This window comes from Coloeus monedula (genome assembly GCF_965178545.1).
Source record: "Coloeus monedula genome assembly, chromosome: Z".
NCBI lineage: Eukaryota > Metazoa > Chordata > Aves > Passeriformes > Corvidae > Coloeus > Coloeus monedula.
The window spans coordinates 51398948-51415016 of NC_138822.1; the positions used below are offsets into that span (position 1 = coordinate 51398948).

A 16069-nucleotide genomic window follows, 5' to 3' on the forward strand; every position below is an offset into this window, starting at 1 on the left:
TCCGCAGTGGTGATACAATGGGACTTCAACTCTGAGCTGGAAGTGTTGGGTTGATCAGTTTTCTGCATCTCTGGCTTACAGTTCTTGCCTATTGTGAGCTGGAAGAACATCTGAAAGAATGCTAAGCTGTTTTCCTCTGATATTAGTTTGCTGAGTGCTTTCTGATGGATTAGTAATTCAAGTGAATTCAAGTAATTCAAGTTAACTTGTGTCAGCGGCAAACCAAATATGTCAGCCTCTGTGGATGAAAATCAGAGGTGACTACTAACAAACCTGTTCCACAGTCTGTAACAGATACTGGGGCATACACTGTCATTGCAGCTGTCACCCAGCATGGCTGGAAGAACTGTATACACTTCAGGCTCAGGTGTTGTGATCTTGGGGATTAGTCCCCTGTTAGGCTCCATGCCCTACTTTGATGCAGGGACTTAGCTGGTATGCCTGCATTTGGGTAGTCCTTAAAAGTTAGTATTTTTATGTATTTTGAAACTTTTGTTCAGGCAGAACAGACCAGATAATTTGCTTTATTTCCAGTAAAGGTTAGCTAAACTCCAGAGAGCTAAAGTTCAAGCAGATGGCACAGCTGAGTCTTCCTGGCTGTGCATGCTTCTGCTGGTCAGCTGAGATGAGTTAAATGATAAAGTATGTGCCCTTAGCTCACTACAGTTTGCTAATGTGATGTGAATGTTACAACTTCTATAAAGCAGTATTTCCATGTTCTGTATCCTGGGGACTGACTGCAGTTGCAAGGGATCAGTGTCTGAATTTTCGCTGATGTGCGTTAAACCAGCTACCCTTTGATTTGCTCATTCCACAAACTGCTTGGACTTCTGTTTTGCCTCTGTGCAGGGTATTAAGGTGCAGGAGTAGGGTCTAATTCCATTGATGAGAACACCAAAAGTCTCTTCAACTCTCCATGGGATCCTTTTTGTACTCTTCCTGTGACACTTTATTCTTACAGATTTTGGTGTTTGGCTTTAATTGCCGGAAAGCACTGGAAATCAGTTTTTTGGAGAGTTAACAGTATTGGGGGCCTGAGCATGAGGTGTGGAGTGGGTACTCTGAACACCCTTCTGAAGATACAAACCACCTGTTGCATAACTACCAGTGACTGTAGAAGGCTATACAGTCCCTTCCAGTCCTCTACTTCTGTATGCCAAACTTGTACAGTGACTGCAGGATTAGACTTAGGCAGAAGATTTTCCATTTTGTGGCATGGTGGACAGCACAACAAATCAAATGGAGGTCTGTGACCTACAGAGCAGTACCAGTATCCTTGTGGAAAAATGCTTGAAAAGAGCAATTCTCTTAGTGTTCATCAAAAGATTTTTGTACCACAATTGTGGTCAGTGAGTGCCTGTGTACTATTAAGTAGTAACTCTCTTCAGAGTGAATAAAAGTGTTGCCAAATCCCCCAAATTCTAAGCAGAAACTTCACAGCGGAGGTAGTACAAAGGAGATGTAACAATATTCCCTACCTAGTTTTGTTGCTAGGTTGATTGCAGCTTTAGGTATGTAACATTGACATGCAATGGAAGTGTTTCAAAGCCCACCCCCTCCCATATCCAAGCCTGTAAGCAGTGGGGTGCTTTGGGTCCATGAGCGTGGATGCAGTCGTCAGCCAGGATTTGTCCTCTGACATTCCCCACAAAGGGCAGGTTTTTTCCCTACTGTGGGTATGCCAACAGCCTGTCAGCTGCCTTGCTCTAGGTACATCTGGGAATTCAGTCTACCAGCCAGATGTGCATGCATCTGGAATGTGTGAGTGTCAGGGTGCTCCAGCCAGCAGGATGCACTGGGCAGGGAAGGATGGGTCTCCTGTCAGACGAGTTGGGCATTCCTCTGAGAAGGAGAATCTGTGGAGGTTCTGTCAGTGAGTTAGAGCAGCATCTGGCAGAAGTTAATGAGCCCATGCTGACTGTATACTCTGCTGCCCGTGTGCTGGTATGAGGGTCAGTTTGTAAGGTTTCATGGGCATCTATTACTGCTCTTTGGTTCTCTGTACTGGCATTAAGGAGCACTGTTGTCCTATTGTAATACTACAGTGTAATCATCTACAGAACTCAGTGTAATAGCTTTATTTTTGTTAGTCATGTTGGAGATTTTTTTTGTAAAACAGATCTATATTATTAAGAGACAAGTTTTTAATCTGCAAGTCATTGCAATAATGGAATTTACTTTTGGTGAGACTTGAAGACCACAATTGTTCATCATCTCAAAGCTCACATCCAGAATTTTTCATTAGTCTTACTCCGGTGTAGGACTGGTCAGAGCATTTCCTGAGGAAGTCTTATGTTCCTAGCATGTTTGTGGATTTTTTGGAATCTTTTCAATGCAGTTTGCAATCAGACAGGCAACTCTTAATCATAGGGCTAGGGTACTGTTATGTGGGACACCAGAATCAAAAGCCTGTGTGTTCCCAGTTTAACAGGTGTTGGAAAGAGTGGTTCTCTTGGTGTGTGTTTGAATCAACTGCTAGTTGTCTTCTTAATGCTGATTCTGCTAACAGAGTGTATTCAGGTACATAAATCAGAATCAATTTAATGTGGATTAACTAAGTTCCCGTGTGGACACTTATTCAGGATTAAACTGCTCTTAATTTGAAGTGGCCTTAGAACTCAGAAGTAAATTCAGATATGCTGAATTAATTCTGGAAAATTAAATTTAACTAATGTAGTGTAAGCTCATCCTAGAGCTTAAAGATTGAGCTGTGGTGGAAGACTATGTGTACCAATCCTATACTATGCTCTTATTAATCGCCACCGAAGAGATTAATGTATTTTTTAATCCTTTAAACTCTCATACTGTAGTGAGACGCACACTCAGTGCACCTAATTCACAACAGTGTTGGAGGCCAGGTGGTTGCAAGACCTGAGCACTGACTAAATAACAATTTTCCAGGTACTTCAGCTAGATTTGAACAACTCTAGGGTCTTTCTTAGTCACTTACCTTCAAGGGAATGGACATTTCTCCCTTGCCTGTTAAATGCACAGCGCTTTCTCCTCCGAGTGATGGTGTTGACTGGACTTCCGAACAAAGGCTTTCCTAATTTGGCAGCTGGCTTTTCACCATTATAAAAGTAAATATGGAAAGAGATTTTAAGGAAAAGGATTGAATTTTATGGTTCAGTCTTATTCAGAGGGGTCTTTAAATCATTTTTCGAAGCCTGTTATTTTTTCTCATTTGGGGCTATCCTTGCTCTTGGAATTTCTGGGGCAGAAAATAGTGTTGTATTGCAAACCTCTTTTTGTGCTTTGGAGCTTTGAGGTAAGAAACAGTGAGCTGAATCTGAGTTTAGTGAGACCCATGAGACTTGGCTGGAGTCCATGGGCTAAGAAAGAAGACGGTGGGGTGTTCCATGGGGGGGCTGCAAGGTCACAGAGTGCAGCCTCTTGTCTTTCCCTATCTTGTTGCCTTTTCTGTTTTGAATGACACAACTTTTCCCTTCCAACTTTTTTCTTGTTTTTCTTTTCTTTCACTAGTTGATGCCTAGCCACAACATCTGTACTGTGTACTGCTGCTGCTACACAAAGAGAGCTTCTAGGCTTTGCTGAAGGAAGATGGCTTTCTGGACGCAGCTGGGGTTGCTGCTATGGAAGAACTTTACCTACAGAAGAAGACAGACTGTAAGTATTAGCCCAAGGGTGTTCTGGGATCTTAAGTTATAGTCTTGTAGCTTACTTTTCGAGAAAAACAGGGAAACATCCTCTATCTTACTTAGTGTTCCTCCTCTAGTGATTCCTGGCTGAGCAACTGGTCTGGCTTTGAAAAAACCTGTTCAAATTGGAGAGAGTGGTGGGTGGACAGAAACCAGAGGGCTTGAAGGCACTCAAGACTTCTGTCCTGAATTCCAGTGTGAGAGTGTTGGAGTACTGAAACACTGATGTCAGATCAGGCAGAGAGGAGGGTGCACGTCTGCTCTGTGCAGCAAGGAAGATGTGAAATGAAAACCTGTACTGAGACCTGCTCCACTCTGTGGGTGAGGCATTGCCAGGCTGCAGGGATGTGCCCATGAGTCTAAAAGCTTTTGAATGCTGCAAGTTGCAACAACAGCAACAAAATCCTGCCATTTCCTAATGGCAGAAGTGGCAGAGGCAATAGCAGACATCTCCAGTCACTTAAATCATTGAGAGAATCCCAAACCTGCTATGTAACTTTACAGCAGAAGCTATAGATTAAATGGATGGCATGAAGCGTGTTCCTGTATCGGCATGAGGATAAACCCAGGCAACTGATGTTTTCCTGCCAAGGTGTCTTCTGAGTGGCTAAAATGCTGTCCTCACCATATGTTAACAGTGTGGAAATTTACCTGTTAAGAATACACAGTATGTAAGAAGAGTTTCTCCTTGTGATAACAAGGACACAAGAGTGTGGATCCAATGTGGTGTTCTTAAAATTCTTTTGCCTTTAGCTTAGTGAGACCTCATAGGATGCTATAACTCTTGAAAACAGCTAAAAGTCTGAGAAAATATGGTATTGGACCTCTAGCGATTTAGGAAATACCTGTGTTGGACAAGGCCATGATTTGTGCAACAGGCTTGTTCAGAGGATGTGGCCTGCTAGATTTGACCTTGAGGAGGTATCAGTAGGGAATGTGAAGGGAACACGGGTTACTGAAGTGGTGAGTGGAAAGTGGTCTCTGATAAGGTTTTTGAACCCTGCAAATGTCAGGATGCCTGCCAGCCAGTTGGGTTGTGTTGTTTTAGTAACTCTGTGTCACAAGGGAGGGGAGGCTGTCATATTCACCGCTGGTAATGGTGACAGTCCCTGAAGTATTCACTCAGGTGTCTGAGGCTTGTTTTTGTAAGACTTGGGTCCAGTGAATTCAGAACTGGAATTAGTCCATTCTTAAATAAAACAGGCAAAGGGGGCTCATGGCCTCTTTGACTTTTCCTGTATACATCTGTGGTTATAGAACTGCCAGTGATGACAAAGTTTTTGTTTTGTGTGTTTTTGCCTTTCATGAGTCTTGATCTCATGGACTGCCCACCAGAGAGGTCATGGACTGTGTCAACTGCAAGGAGTGAGGCTGTCTGCTCTCTGGATGTATGGGTCACATCCTGGCCTTGTGAACAGACTTATGGTTTAGAAAAATGTTACAAATGAAGCTGGGGAAGTAGTCTCAAGACTGGCTGTGGCTCCTTAAGATTGGCTCTTCTCAGCTATTGCCCATGTAACCTAGGCTCTAAGAGCTAAAAGCACTCTTCCTACCTTGCTACTAGAGGTCTAACTTTTGCCTACTACCAAACTGCCTTTAGAAAGTAGGGCATTTCTAGGATGTTGTAGGATTTTCTGGAGTGATGTTAAACTGAGTAAACCAGGAGGGTGTTTCAGAGCCGCTGAATTTTATGCTGACGATGATAGCTTGGTTTTCTTCAGTAGGATCTTCTGAAAATAATAGAATCGTAGTCATTGTGGTTGGAAAAGACCTCCAAGATCATCAAATCCAGCCTTTGTCCAAACACCACCACACCAACTAAGCTGTAGCACTAAGTGCCATATCCAGTCATTTTTTTGAACACTTCCAGGGACAGCAACTCCACCTACTCCCTGGGCAGCCTGTTCCAATGCCTGACCACCCTTGCAGTGAAAAAACTGTTCCTTATGTCCGACCTGACCCCTGACACAGCTAGAGGCAATGTCCTCTGGTCCTGTCACTGTTTCCTGGGAGAAGAGAGCAACCTCCCTCTTCCTACAACCTCCTTTCAGGTAGTTTTAGAGAGTGGATAAGGTCTCTCCTGAGCCTCTGTTTCTCCAGGCCAAACAACCCTAGTATTGCATCAGGCGTGGAGAGGTCTGAGTTTAGCAGACCTTGTGTCATGTCAAGGTAGCTGTGCTGGGCGCAGGGCTGTGACTGGGAAGCAGGGGTGCATTATATCCTTCGGTGGTGCCAGAGAAATGCAGCAGGCTAACCCTTTTGGATCTGCTTAGCTATTTCTTGGCGCCTTCTGGCGGTTTCTATACCAGTTTCCCATCAAGTACCCCAGAGGGCATGAAACCGCTCAGAATCTCTATTCCCCACTGACTGTTAGTCAGTTAATAATGAAAGCCTGAGACACAGCTTGTTTTTGTGGGGCTCCTCAATTGTGCAGGGGTTTTCTCATTGACAGTTCTCATTTGGGCTTTACCTGAAGATGTCAGGAGGGGAAGGCCACTTAACAGAAAATGGCAGAGAAGGAGCAGAACATCTCTTTTTACCATGCTGTTATCATGGCTGCACAGTTTTTCATCTCTTTGCTTTCCTGGTAGGAGATCATTGTCCTTGAGTTGGGTTGTGGTGATGAAGGCTCTCTCCCATTTGTACTTACTGAAGGTGTAGCCTAGAAATATTTTGATCCTTACCCTTCTTCTCACGAGAAGTGTGGGCTAGCCTTGGCTTCCCACTGAACCCCCTTGTTGGCTGCTGCGAGTTTGGGCTGAATTGCGAAAGCTGGGTTCAAAGCTCACCCTGACGTGTGCAGTTCAAGTGTTACTTTGTACTGGATAACTTCCAACAACACCGGAGTGGGGGGAAAGAGCTCACATGGGGAGAGAGGAAAGAAAAATCATGTTCAGGGGTCACTGTGTAAAAACATTTCTCTCCCTGCTTTCTTGCAAATGAGGAGACACCTCAAAGTTGCATGGAGAGACTGGTCAGCTGCTGGTAGCTCCCTGCACTGAAACTGGATCATAAAGGTGTGGAGGGGAGTTGACAGTGGGATGGGGTGATGGTCTTGCTCAACAGATTTCCTGTTGACACAGTGTAGAGCTCAGTGTTTAATGGCATTCTGCATCATGCAACTGGTATAAATTTGGCATGCTTTAGGTATTAACCTTGGTAAAATTAGGACAAATTTGTTCTTAGCTGAACTCACCTGCTGTGTGCAAATGGGATGTTCCTACTTCAGCTCCAGGTGGAGCAGGGATAGCTGAGGGGTTGGGTGCTTGAAGATTAATTTCATTATTTACCAGGCTGGTCTAGTAGTTGCAGCAGAAAAGTGGCTGAGGAGACTTGATCTTTCAGTATCCACTTAAAATGAAGCTCAGTGAGACGTGTTCCCTTTTTAGTATCTTTGTGTCCTTGTCTGGAAAGGCTGCAGTGGATGAAAAGTGCTGTCATGGCAGGGGAGAGAACCTGCTGGCCTTTAGGAGCAAAGGAAGGTAACTCAGTTTTTGTTGAGCAGCACAAGAGGCTTGCTGAGGAGTCTCTGCAGACATGCTGCTGACCCTCTGATCTTGTCCCTGTGTGAGCCTCTGGTGCAGCAGTTGCCAGCTGTCTCTCACTTGCAGCATTTTGCTGCCTGCTGTGGTACCTGCCTTCAGCTGTAAAGGTGCAGCTTGGTCAGTATGAGCTGCCTCCCTCCTTTCTCTGTCCTCCCTGAGCTTGTCAATCTGCCAAGTTAGGTGTGTTGTGCATGTAGCCCACATGTGTTTACCTTAATGACGGTGTAGTTACCGGTAACTGGGTGTGCAGAAGAGGAGCTGTGTGTGCAGGTGGCCAGTTCCCCCTTCAGCAGCAGGGCCACTCGGGCACTGCTCTCCCCCCCAGTGTCATATGGCTGGGGCTGATATTTCTGTGAGCAAGCCAGGGCTTGAGCTCAAGGGCAGGATTTTCTCATTGGTTCTGTAGCAGTTGCAGGGCTGTGAGAGGCCATCTGTCCACACCGGTCCCCCCAGGAAGCCTCCACAAGCCTAGCTGACAGTGCTCTTCCCCAAACAGTGTAGCAGCAGTTGCTTGGGGTACATGCTGCTTGCCTACAGCCACTGTGGCAGAGGGCTGTGACATGTGCAAGAGCATGACCATTGATGCTGGAAGAGGGAATGGACTTGTCTTGGTTTCATAGCCACTTTTCTGTGAAGAGGAGGAAAAGTCCTGCTATGCCATCCTGGCAGCTGCTATAAGAGTATCCTGGAAACAGAAGGAGTAGACAAGTTGTCAGTGTCCTCGCTCTGAGCATCTTTGATCTCTGGGAGCCATCTTTGATCTCTGGGAGCCATCTTTGATCTCTGGGAGCCAGAGCACTGTTTAATGCAGAAGGAAACAGGCTGTCAATGTTAATGGCTGAGTGTGTGCTGCCACTACATTGTTTGTTGTAGTAAGAGATAAAAGATATGAGGCATCTTCCTGGCGCCTTTGTTAGTGTGGTCTCAGTGGAGTTTCTTACCCAGTAATTGTACAGTGTGGGCATGAAAATAACAGATGACAGAATATTCTGAGTTGGAAGGGATCCACAAGGATCATCAAGCCCAACTCCTAAGTGAATGGCCCATACAGGAATTGAGTCAGCAACCCTGGTGTTATTAGCACCATAGCTGGTTCTAACCAGCTGAGCTAATCTCAGGATCCAATGGGTAACGATATCCCAAAATTATCTTGCAGAGACTGGCACTGTTACCAGGAGTGCCTGGGAGACTGATGCTCAATTTTTATGCCTTTTAGATAGAGCTCCTATTGGATGTTTAATGTCAGCTATTAAGGGTATCTGGGAAAAGCCATCCTGCATCATTTCCTCTGCTGGATCAAGTGGCCTTTGTTTTAATGCCCTATTTTTACAGTGTGAGCTCATTTTGAGGTACCATAGTCACCTAGAAGTCTCTTACCTCAAAGTTTGCATGGAGTGCCTTGTGCTGAGTGTCAAGAGTCCAATTTTAGCTGTTAAGGATGGAACATGGAAAAACATGTTTGTGGGTGGGGATTCTGTCTCCCACTGGGTTGCAGGTCTTACACTTTGGATTTTAAGGAGAATGATGTAGACCTCTTATTAGAAAAGACTGAGTTTTTCAGGAAAGAAGTGGAAAAGATTTTTCTTCACTTGACCAGGGAAGCACTCTGTTCTCTTACTGCTAATGGATGAAAAACATATGAAGTAGCAGCATAAAAAGCTTTCAGGTTTTCCTTGTCTCATAGCTCACTGAAAATAAATGTTTGGGCAGTCTTTTTGGAGTGGGAAAGTAGGGGTGTGGCTAGTGAAGCTCAAGTCTGGGAAGCTTCGCTTGTGTCTCAGAAGCTCTAGGCTGGAGAGCTGCTTTTCCCACGTGCTTCTGTGGGATGTGACACATCTCAGTGAATTTTTCTGCACTTCAATTCTCTGTCTAAGAAATGCTGTGTATTTAATAGCACACTGTTTTTCTTCTTGTCTCATCCCTCTAAATAACAGAATTCTTTCTTTATTTACCTGATACTCACTGCCTTTCTATAGATGACCTGCACCAGTGAGTGCTGCCTACCTTCAGGAAAAAATATACATTAGAACAGAAACTAGATATGAGCCTAATCTTAGTAACTCTGCTTTCTAGATACCAATTTATTTCTGCAGCACTGAAAGAGTTGGCATAGCATGTATCAGCACAGTTTCCATGTCTGATGTGTTAGGGTAGAAGCTTAATGGTCTACTGTGAGAATGGGATACATGTACCCCACTACTTGAAAAAATGGGATAAAAAATTCAGGTTATTGCTAGAAAGATTGATTGGGAGGTTTCTTTCAGTAAGGGGACAGAAAACTATAAAAAGAAGCCAAAAATAGCCCTTTAGCACATCCATTTTAGTTGAATAAGTGGCACATGTTAATGAGAAAAAACTAATTCTTTGCAGATTATCCTCTGAAGCTGGAGGAACAAACTTCTTGATCCGGGAATGCATAGGCAAAGCAAAGACAGTTCTAACCAGCAGAGACAGTGCTTACAAAACTGTTCTGGCTTACAAGTGGATTGTCCTAGAACTTCTATTCTGACCTTTATTTTGAATATAATGTCTTAATACTTTGTCTTTATTGTTTCCAGTTCCAGCTGCTGATTGAAGTTGCCTGGCCTCTGTTTATCTTCTTTATCCTGATCTCTGTAAGACTTTCATATCCGCCCTATGAGCAGCATGAATGTAAGTACCAAACACAGCAGCTGTACCCAGAATGCTTGTTGTTTCATGGTTAGAAGGTAATAATACAGCTGGCAAGATGCAAAGAGCAGTGGTTCCATACTTCAGTCAGAAATCTGCAAGAGGGTTTAATAACTCCTTTGCTTCCACCTCAGGAACTGCAGTTAACTGATGATGTTGCTCCAGGACTGTACATTGCTGCTCTTTTTCCTGCTGTTTCTCATTTTGTATTCATATTACCTGAGAATTCGCTGTACAGCTGTGACAAATCTATAAAACCTGCACAGAACCTGTATCTTATTTTTCATTTTTGATCTGTATGTGACTTAGCATAAAAGAATGCAGTGTTCTGATCACTAAGAAAGCAATTTTGTTTCCAGGTAGTAAAGTGCATTAATGTATCACATTAAAGAGCGCAAGAGCCATTCTATTCCTTCTAGCCATTACAATGTCAGCTCTGCCTTTAGTAAATTCAACAGTCATACATTGCTGAGAAAAAAGAATTCTACTTTTCTCTTTGCACCCTAAATGGGCAAATTTCTGCTTTTCTTTCAAAGGAGGCTTGTTCTTTATAAATGGCTATAGGCCTCTTTGGTTGACATTTGATTTAGGAAGCATGACTTGTTTGTTAGCAACATGCTGCTGTTTTACTGTGTTTGGTGATAGCTTCATACTGCAATTAGCTGATTGTGGAAGAGCTCTTTGTTTATCTTTCCTTAGCCTGATTACTGCAAGGTACGGTTTAAGGGTCAGCAAAACATATTTCTGAAGGGCCCTCTGAGGTGTTTCTTTCTTAAAATGAGGAAAGAACTTGCTTTTACAGCACTTATCCTGTCTTTGCAATGGCTGGGGCATTTTGTGCTGTTTGCTAGGTGTTCAAGCTGGTAAGTGTCTTTTAAAGCTGAGATGTCAGTGTTTGCAGTTTCCCATTACACTTTGGACTCTGCTGGTCCTAGGTACTGCCTAACTTGCTTTTTTCAGCATTCAACAGCACACTTGAAGCTTCCTTAAATATCTTACTTTACATGGTATTTGAACTGCCTCTTCTGACTGAAAGTTACAGTGACATTAGGAGAGATACCTGTAATAAGACATGAAGCTGAAGAGAAGCAATAAGCACTGTACTCAGTTGTTATAAATAGCTAGCAGCCTCAATGGTAGTTTATTTCAGGTACAGCAGGGCTGCATATAAAATCAATCCTAGCAAGAGCTGTGATTTCATAAAACTACTTAGATTGATCTTGCTAGTCAGTAGCCTTCTCATAAAACATTTGCTCTGGCACCATGCTGTCATAAGCATAATTTTGAGTCTTTTACCTGCAATCCTTTTCCCTTCCCATTTATGTTGACTGTTATTGCTTTGTCTGCCTTCTTACGTTGTCCTCAGCAGTTATAGAGTGTAGGGCATCTGGTAATTTTTAATGCACATTTATGGCTAATTCCTCTTCATTTTTTGAAGAGTTTCTGCGAATAGGTTTCTAAATTGTGTTGTCTGGATTGGTTTTACTGAACGTTCACTCATGCTGACGGATGTGGATGTACTGTGAAGTGAAGCAGTTTTTGCTGCATTTTGAGCAGAGATAGAAAGGAAGAAGGCTTTTGGGTTCATGGTGAACTCTTTGGCAACCCTGTGGATGCCTCAAGGGAAGTAGGATTGCTCTCTGTAGTGGCAGTGTTCTATGCTGTTCTGAAATCACTTGTAGGTAATGCCTGGTGATAGCAGTAGCAGAGCTGTGTGCAAGTGCAAGCCTCCAGATAGCCTCAGTATTTTAGTGATAGTGTTTTTCAAGAAAATAGTAAAATTTTCAGTTTTCTTTCCCTGTTTGAGAAGAATCAAGAATTGGACTGTTGTCAGGGTTTCTTGTTTCTAATGGCTGGGCTTAGTGTGAGGAAGTTTCCTCCTAAAATATGGAGGAACAATTAACTTTGAAGTGATAGTTACGTGGCTTTCACCAGACCAGTCAGAGAAGGTATCTTAGATTGCTATTGAGCTAGATTGTGTCTTGTAGAGCTCTTCTTTTCTGTTCCTCTGACTCTTCAAGGTATTCAAAATGCGCTTTATTGGGAGTGGGAGGGAGAGAATCTGACAAGAAGTGACTAATCTTTTCTGTTTTCTGTGTATCTCATCTGATTTACAACCAACAGATTCCCGCTTTACTCTCGGAGAAACTGCTGTTACATGCATCACTGTCTGTAAAAAGTTACTATAAACTCTTGTGTGCCATTCCTCTTTCTGTATTGGCTCTGAACATTTTCTTGGAGTTACTAACAATGTAAAATGAAAGGCATGGAGGACAGAGAAGGTGATTCTCTGGGAAATTTTACAAAAAGAATATGAAAGTCTTAGCATTTTTCTTATTCCTCCACCCTCACCTCCTCCCCAAGCCTCTCAGCCAAGAAGGACAAAAAAAGGAAAATCAAACGAAAGTCAGACAGCTCAGGTAAAGAGCTCTTCTGTTTTAAACAGACAACTAGGAACAAGGGTTCCCTGGGTACTGGAAACAATAAACCTTAGTTTCCTTCATCTTTCTCCTGCACAGGTCCTTGGCTTTCTCCAGGGAGGGCTAATAAGATTCCCGTCTTCCTTCAACCACGTACATTAACCATTCTTGCTGTAATTCAACAGCTTTGATACCTCTTTCTTGGCCTTTGGTACTTCCTTTGGAGTAGTGGAGGAGCCAGCCCCCTGAGTGATAGCAGGCATGCTGGGAGGATGAGGTAGACACCAGAGGGAAGAGTGGGCATCTGATCCTCAAAGTCTTGAGCTTTGAGATACCGAGGAAGGGACACAACCTTCTTCCAGGATTCCTTCCTCGTGCAGGGGTGGGGAAGTGAGCTCACTGCAAAAAGCAGCCTGACAGCTTATCTAACATGCAGGATTATACAAGGGAGGCCTTTCCTGCCCTGTCGTTGGGGGTATGGGATTCAAAAGTACCCAAGTGGCATTACTGGTGGATATCTGCCATGAGTAGTTTGTTACTGCTTTGTTCTTAAACAGGATGTAAACTCTCGCCTACAACTTCAGTAGTTCTTTAGCAGAAGGATTTAGACTTCAGCAAAAAGATTTGAAAGAGCAGTGTGGAGAGTCTAACACAAGCTCAGTCCTTCTTAGTGTTGGGTGTTCTGCTCTTTCATGAGCACTTTGGGGCAATACCCAGTGCAAGGTTAGCAGTGCTCTTCAAATACAATGTTGTGTAGTAAAAGCTTGTATCATTGTCTCCTAACTCCTGTGTTTCTGTTCCAGGTCATTTTCCAAATAAAGCTATGCCTTCAGCAGGAACCTTGCCATGGATACAGGGGATCATCTGCAATGCCAACAACCCATGTTTCCGCTACCCAACTCCTGGGGAATCCCCTGGTATTGTTGGAAACTTCAATGCCTCCATGTGAGTCTGTCTGCTTTTGCCTCATCCCTATTCTGGGGAAAACATGGGAAAATGGGGTATTTGGAAATCACCAGCTAGTTATGAAATCTTATGCTAGTGGGGGTTTTGCAATTTCTACCACCTCTGAAGTACCAGATTCTTCAGTTACCAAGTTCATAGGGCCTAGCAGACAGGTGGTAGGTGTGCAGAATTCTCAAGTCCGAGCACCTGAAGCTCTTGGTGAATGAAAAGCGCTGCCTGGGTAAGGACTGAGTCCATTCTCTTACCTGGGCTCAGAATTTGACCCATAAAAAGGTAAGTCTTTTTAAGATGTTCTTTTTTCAGAGCATCTCTTTCCCTGTTTAATGAGCCTGTGAACAGTATAGAGTGTGAGGCAGTTGAACAGGTTTAGGGGATACTCTCTGACATTTATCATTTATTACTGGCTAACATGATGCGGAAAGCACAGTTGATGGCCAGCTCTCCTATACCTTGCCTTACTTGCTACATTCATACTGTCAGGAAAGATAGGCTTAGTGCAGAGTATAATGTGTCTGCAACCTGGAGAAGCATTTGAAAGGAGCAAGGAGATTCTTAAATTATTGTTCTTCTAAGAAGCCGTAGATTATAGGCAGCAGTAAGCCCTCTCCATCCCAGCCCTAAAAATGCTTTCAAATGCATGATGTTCCCAATGTAACTTACATTGACCTTGCATTAGCAGATATCTTCTGTTGGGCTCCTTGGATTGTCCCAGGGTGTTCACTGAACAAAGAGTTTTTTTGTGCTGGAGTGACATAACCAAAGGGGATTAAAGTTTGGAATTGGTATATAAAACTGTATCTGTGGATGGTGGCTCACAGAGCTGATGACTGCTAGTTGTTTTTCTGTTTTCCCCCAGTGTTTCCCGCCTGTTCTCGGATGCCAGGAGGTTACTGTTGTACAGCCAACAGGACACAAGTATAAAGGATGTCCAGAAGGTCCTGGGAAAACTACACAAGTTGGGAAATTCCTCTGCCTTAGGTAAGAGTCTAAAAGAAAGAGTCAATATCTGGTATTTCTGGTCTGTTTAATTCCATGTGTGTGTGTAAATTTCAGGAATGTGCCATCATGTGAATATATGCAATTATAACTCAGAATTTTTTCGCACCTTTTCCAATCCTGCAGAAGTACCTTAAGCCTCTCCTGTGTCAGAGCTTTTTGTGCTCTTTGTTTGGTGGAAGAGAAGAGGGGCGGTGTGTAATGCCAAGAACAGCAGCTGTTTTGGATGTGAAACTATAATCCTGGGCGCGCTGAAGTTAGTCAAAGTGCTCATTTTCTCAAAGGAGTCCAAGTAGTGTGTCTTTTTGGAGAGTGCTAGTTATTTTGATGTTCTGTCAAGCAGTGAACACAATGTAGCTACAATTTAGTGTTCTAACGCCTGAGCTCCAGAGGGAAGTGTGCTGGAAGAACACAGATGGGGAAAAGCTGATGTTGGCCTCCAATTTACAGACTGAAAGCTGGTTATTTTCTGACAATGAAGTATCCATTTCCCTTCTTGTGTTTGATTTTTGGAGGGGTTTTTTTGTTCCTATAAGACTGTTTGGTGTAGTATACTTCACTGTCTGATACTGTCTGGCAGGATTTTGAATGGCAGGGTACGAAAGAAAACTGTCTAGGGGGCTTTCACAGCCCTATTTCCCATGAAAAATTAGAATCCTCCCATTTTTAGCTTGTGAGAAAAGATGATGTGCCTTCCTGTCCTGTGCAGATGAATGAGTGACTAGTGTGAGATCGCATGGGAAGCTTGCAGCAGAGCTGGGACGTGAAAGAACTCTGTTCCGTCTCAGGAAATGTGGCAGATCTCTTGCTATTGCCAGGTCTCTCTGACATGATACCTTGTAAAAGGTTTTTGGGATATTCATCCCAGAAAGATTATCTATCTTGGCTGCTGTTTTAGTGTGGCATGTGTCTAGTGGAAGTGATGGAAAGTAATGGTTTAGAAAGAAATGGTTTAGAAAGACATACAGCAGGGAAATAGAAAAGGGAGCACAGCCATTGTGGGTCTTCACCTACCACCTTTGTGCAGCATGTGGAGCTCTTTGGACACAGGTAGTATTTTAGTGTTTTGTGAAAATTGTCCTTTGTTTCACAGCTGTAGTTCTTCTTAGCTCTCTTCATTTGAAGATGGCTCAGGCAAACTGCAGGAAGAAAAATATCTGACCTGGTATGATGTGAATAGTGTCACATAGTGTCTGATGTGTGCTGAGCACACTTTAAGCAGAGATGGTGTTTTTACATTCTTTCCTGTGTTGCTCAGTACATTGCAGGTTGTCTTGGAATAATCTGTACTGTTAGTGACAGGTGGACAGGTATGTGCTGAATCTATGTTCAGACATGGACTGCGCAAGGTATTTGTCTTGAGTATTTAACCCTCCTCTCTCCCCTTCAGGGCTGCGCAGAATCCTGATGTGACCAGATCTGCACATAATACTGTGGTCTACTGACTCTGAGCATTAGTTGATACTTGTGTATAAAGGGCACCTCTCCTTGCTGAGGAGCTCAGTATCCATACCACCAGGCCTCCTCTCTTTTTACTCAGAGAACTGGTGAGCGGCATCCTCAAGCTTTTGTCTAAATCTGCAGCAGCTTCAGAGGGGAGAGGATGCAGAGTGAACCCTTTGTGCAGAGATGGACGCATAAGGAACACAGCCAAAATGAGTTAAGATGACTGTTTCCCAAGGAAAAGTTTAATATTGTTTTCTTGGATATCTTCAGTTGTTTGGTTTGATTTGCTGGGAACAAGCTCTCTCCATCAGAATGACAGATATTGTTGTTAATGGTTTTACACTTCTAGCTGTAGTATTTTACACTT

General features: G+C 43.4%; 1 protein-coding gene across 2 annotated transcripts in view; it reads left to right on the forward strand.

Annotated features, from left to right (window-relative positions):
• ABCA1 (ATP binding cassette subfamily A member 1) overlaps nucleotides 1-16069 on the forward strand; it is a 91857-nt gene that overhangs the window by 11535 nt on the left and 64253 nt on the right. For both annotated transcript variants that reach the window (XM_082301598.1, XM_082301599.1), the window contains exons 2-5: nucleotides 3484-3627; nucleotides 9763-9856; nucleotides 13098-13239; nucleotides 14117-14238. In XM_082301598.1, coding sequence (XP_082157724.1) covers nucleotides 3562-3627; nucleotides 9763-9856; nucleotides 13098-13239; nucleotides 14117-14238 — 424 coding nt within the window. In that variant the 5' untranslated portion in view covers nucleotides 3484-3561. The remainder of the gene's footprint in view (nucleotides 1-3483; nucleotides 3628-9762; nucleotides 9857-13097; nucleotides 13240-14116; nucleotides 14239-16069) is intronic.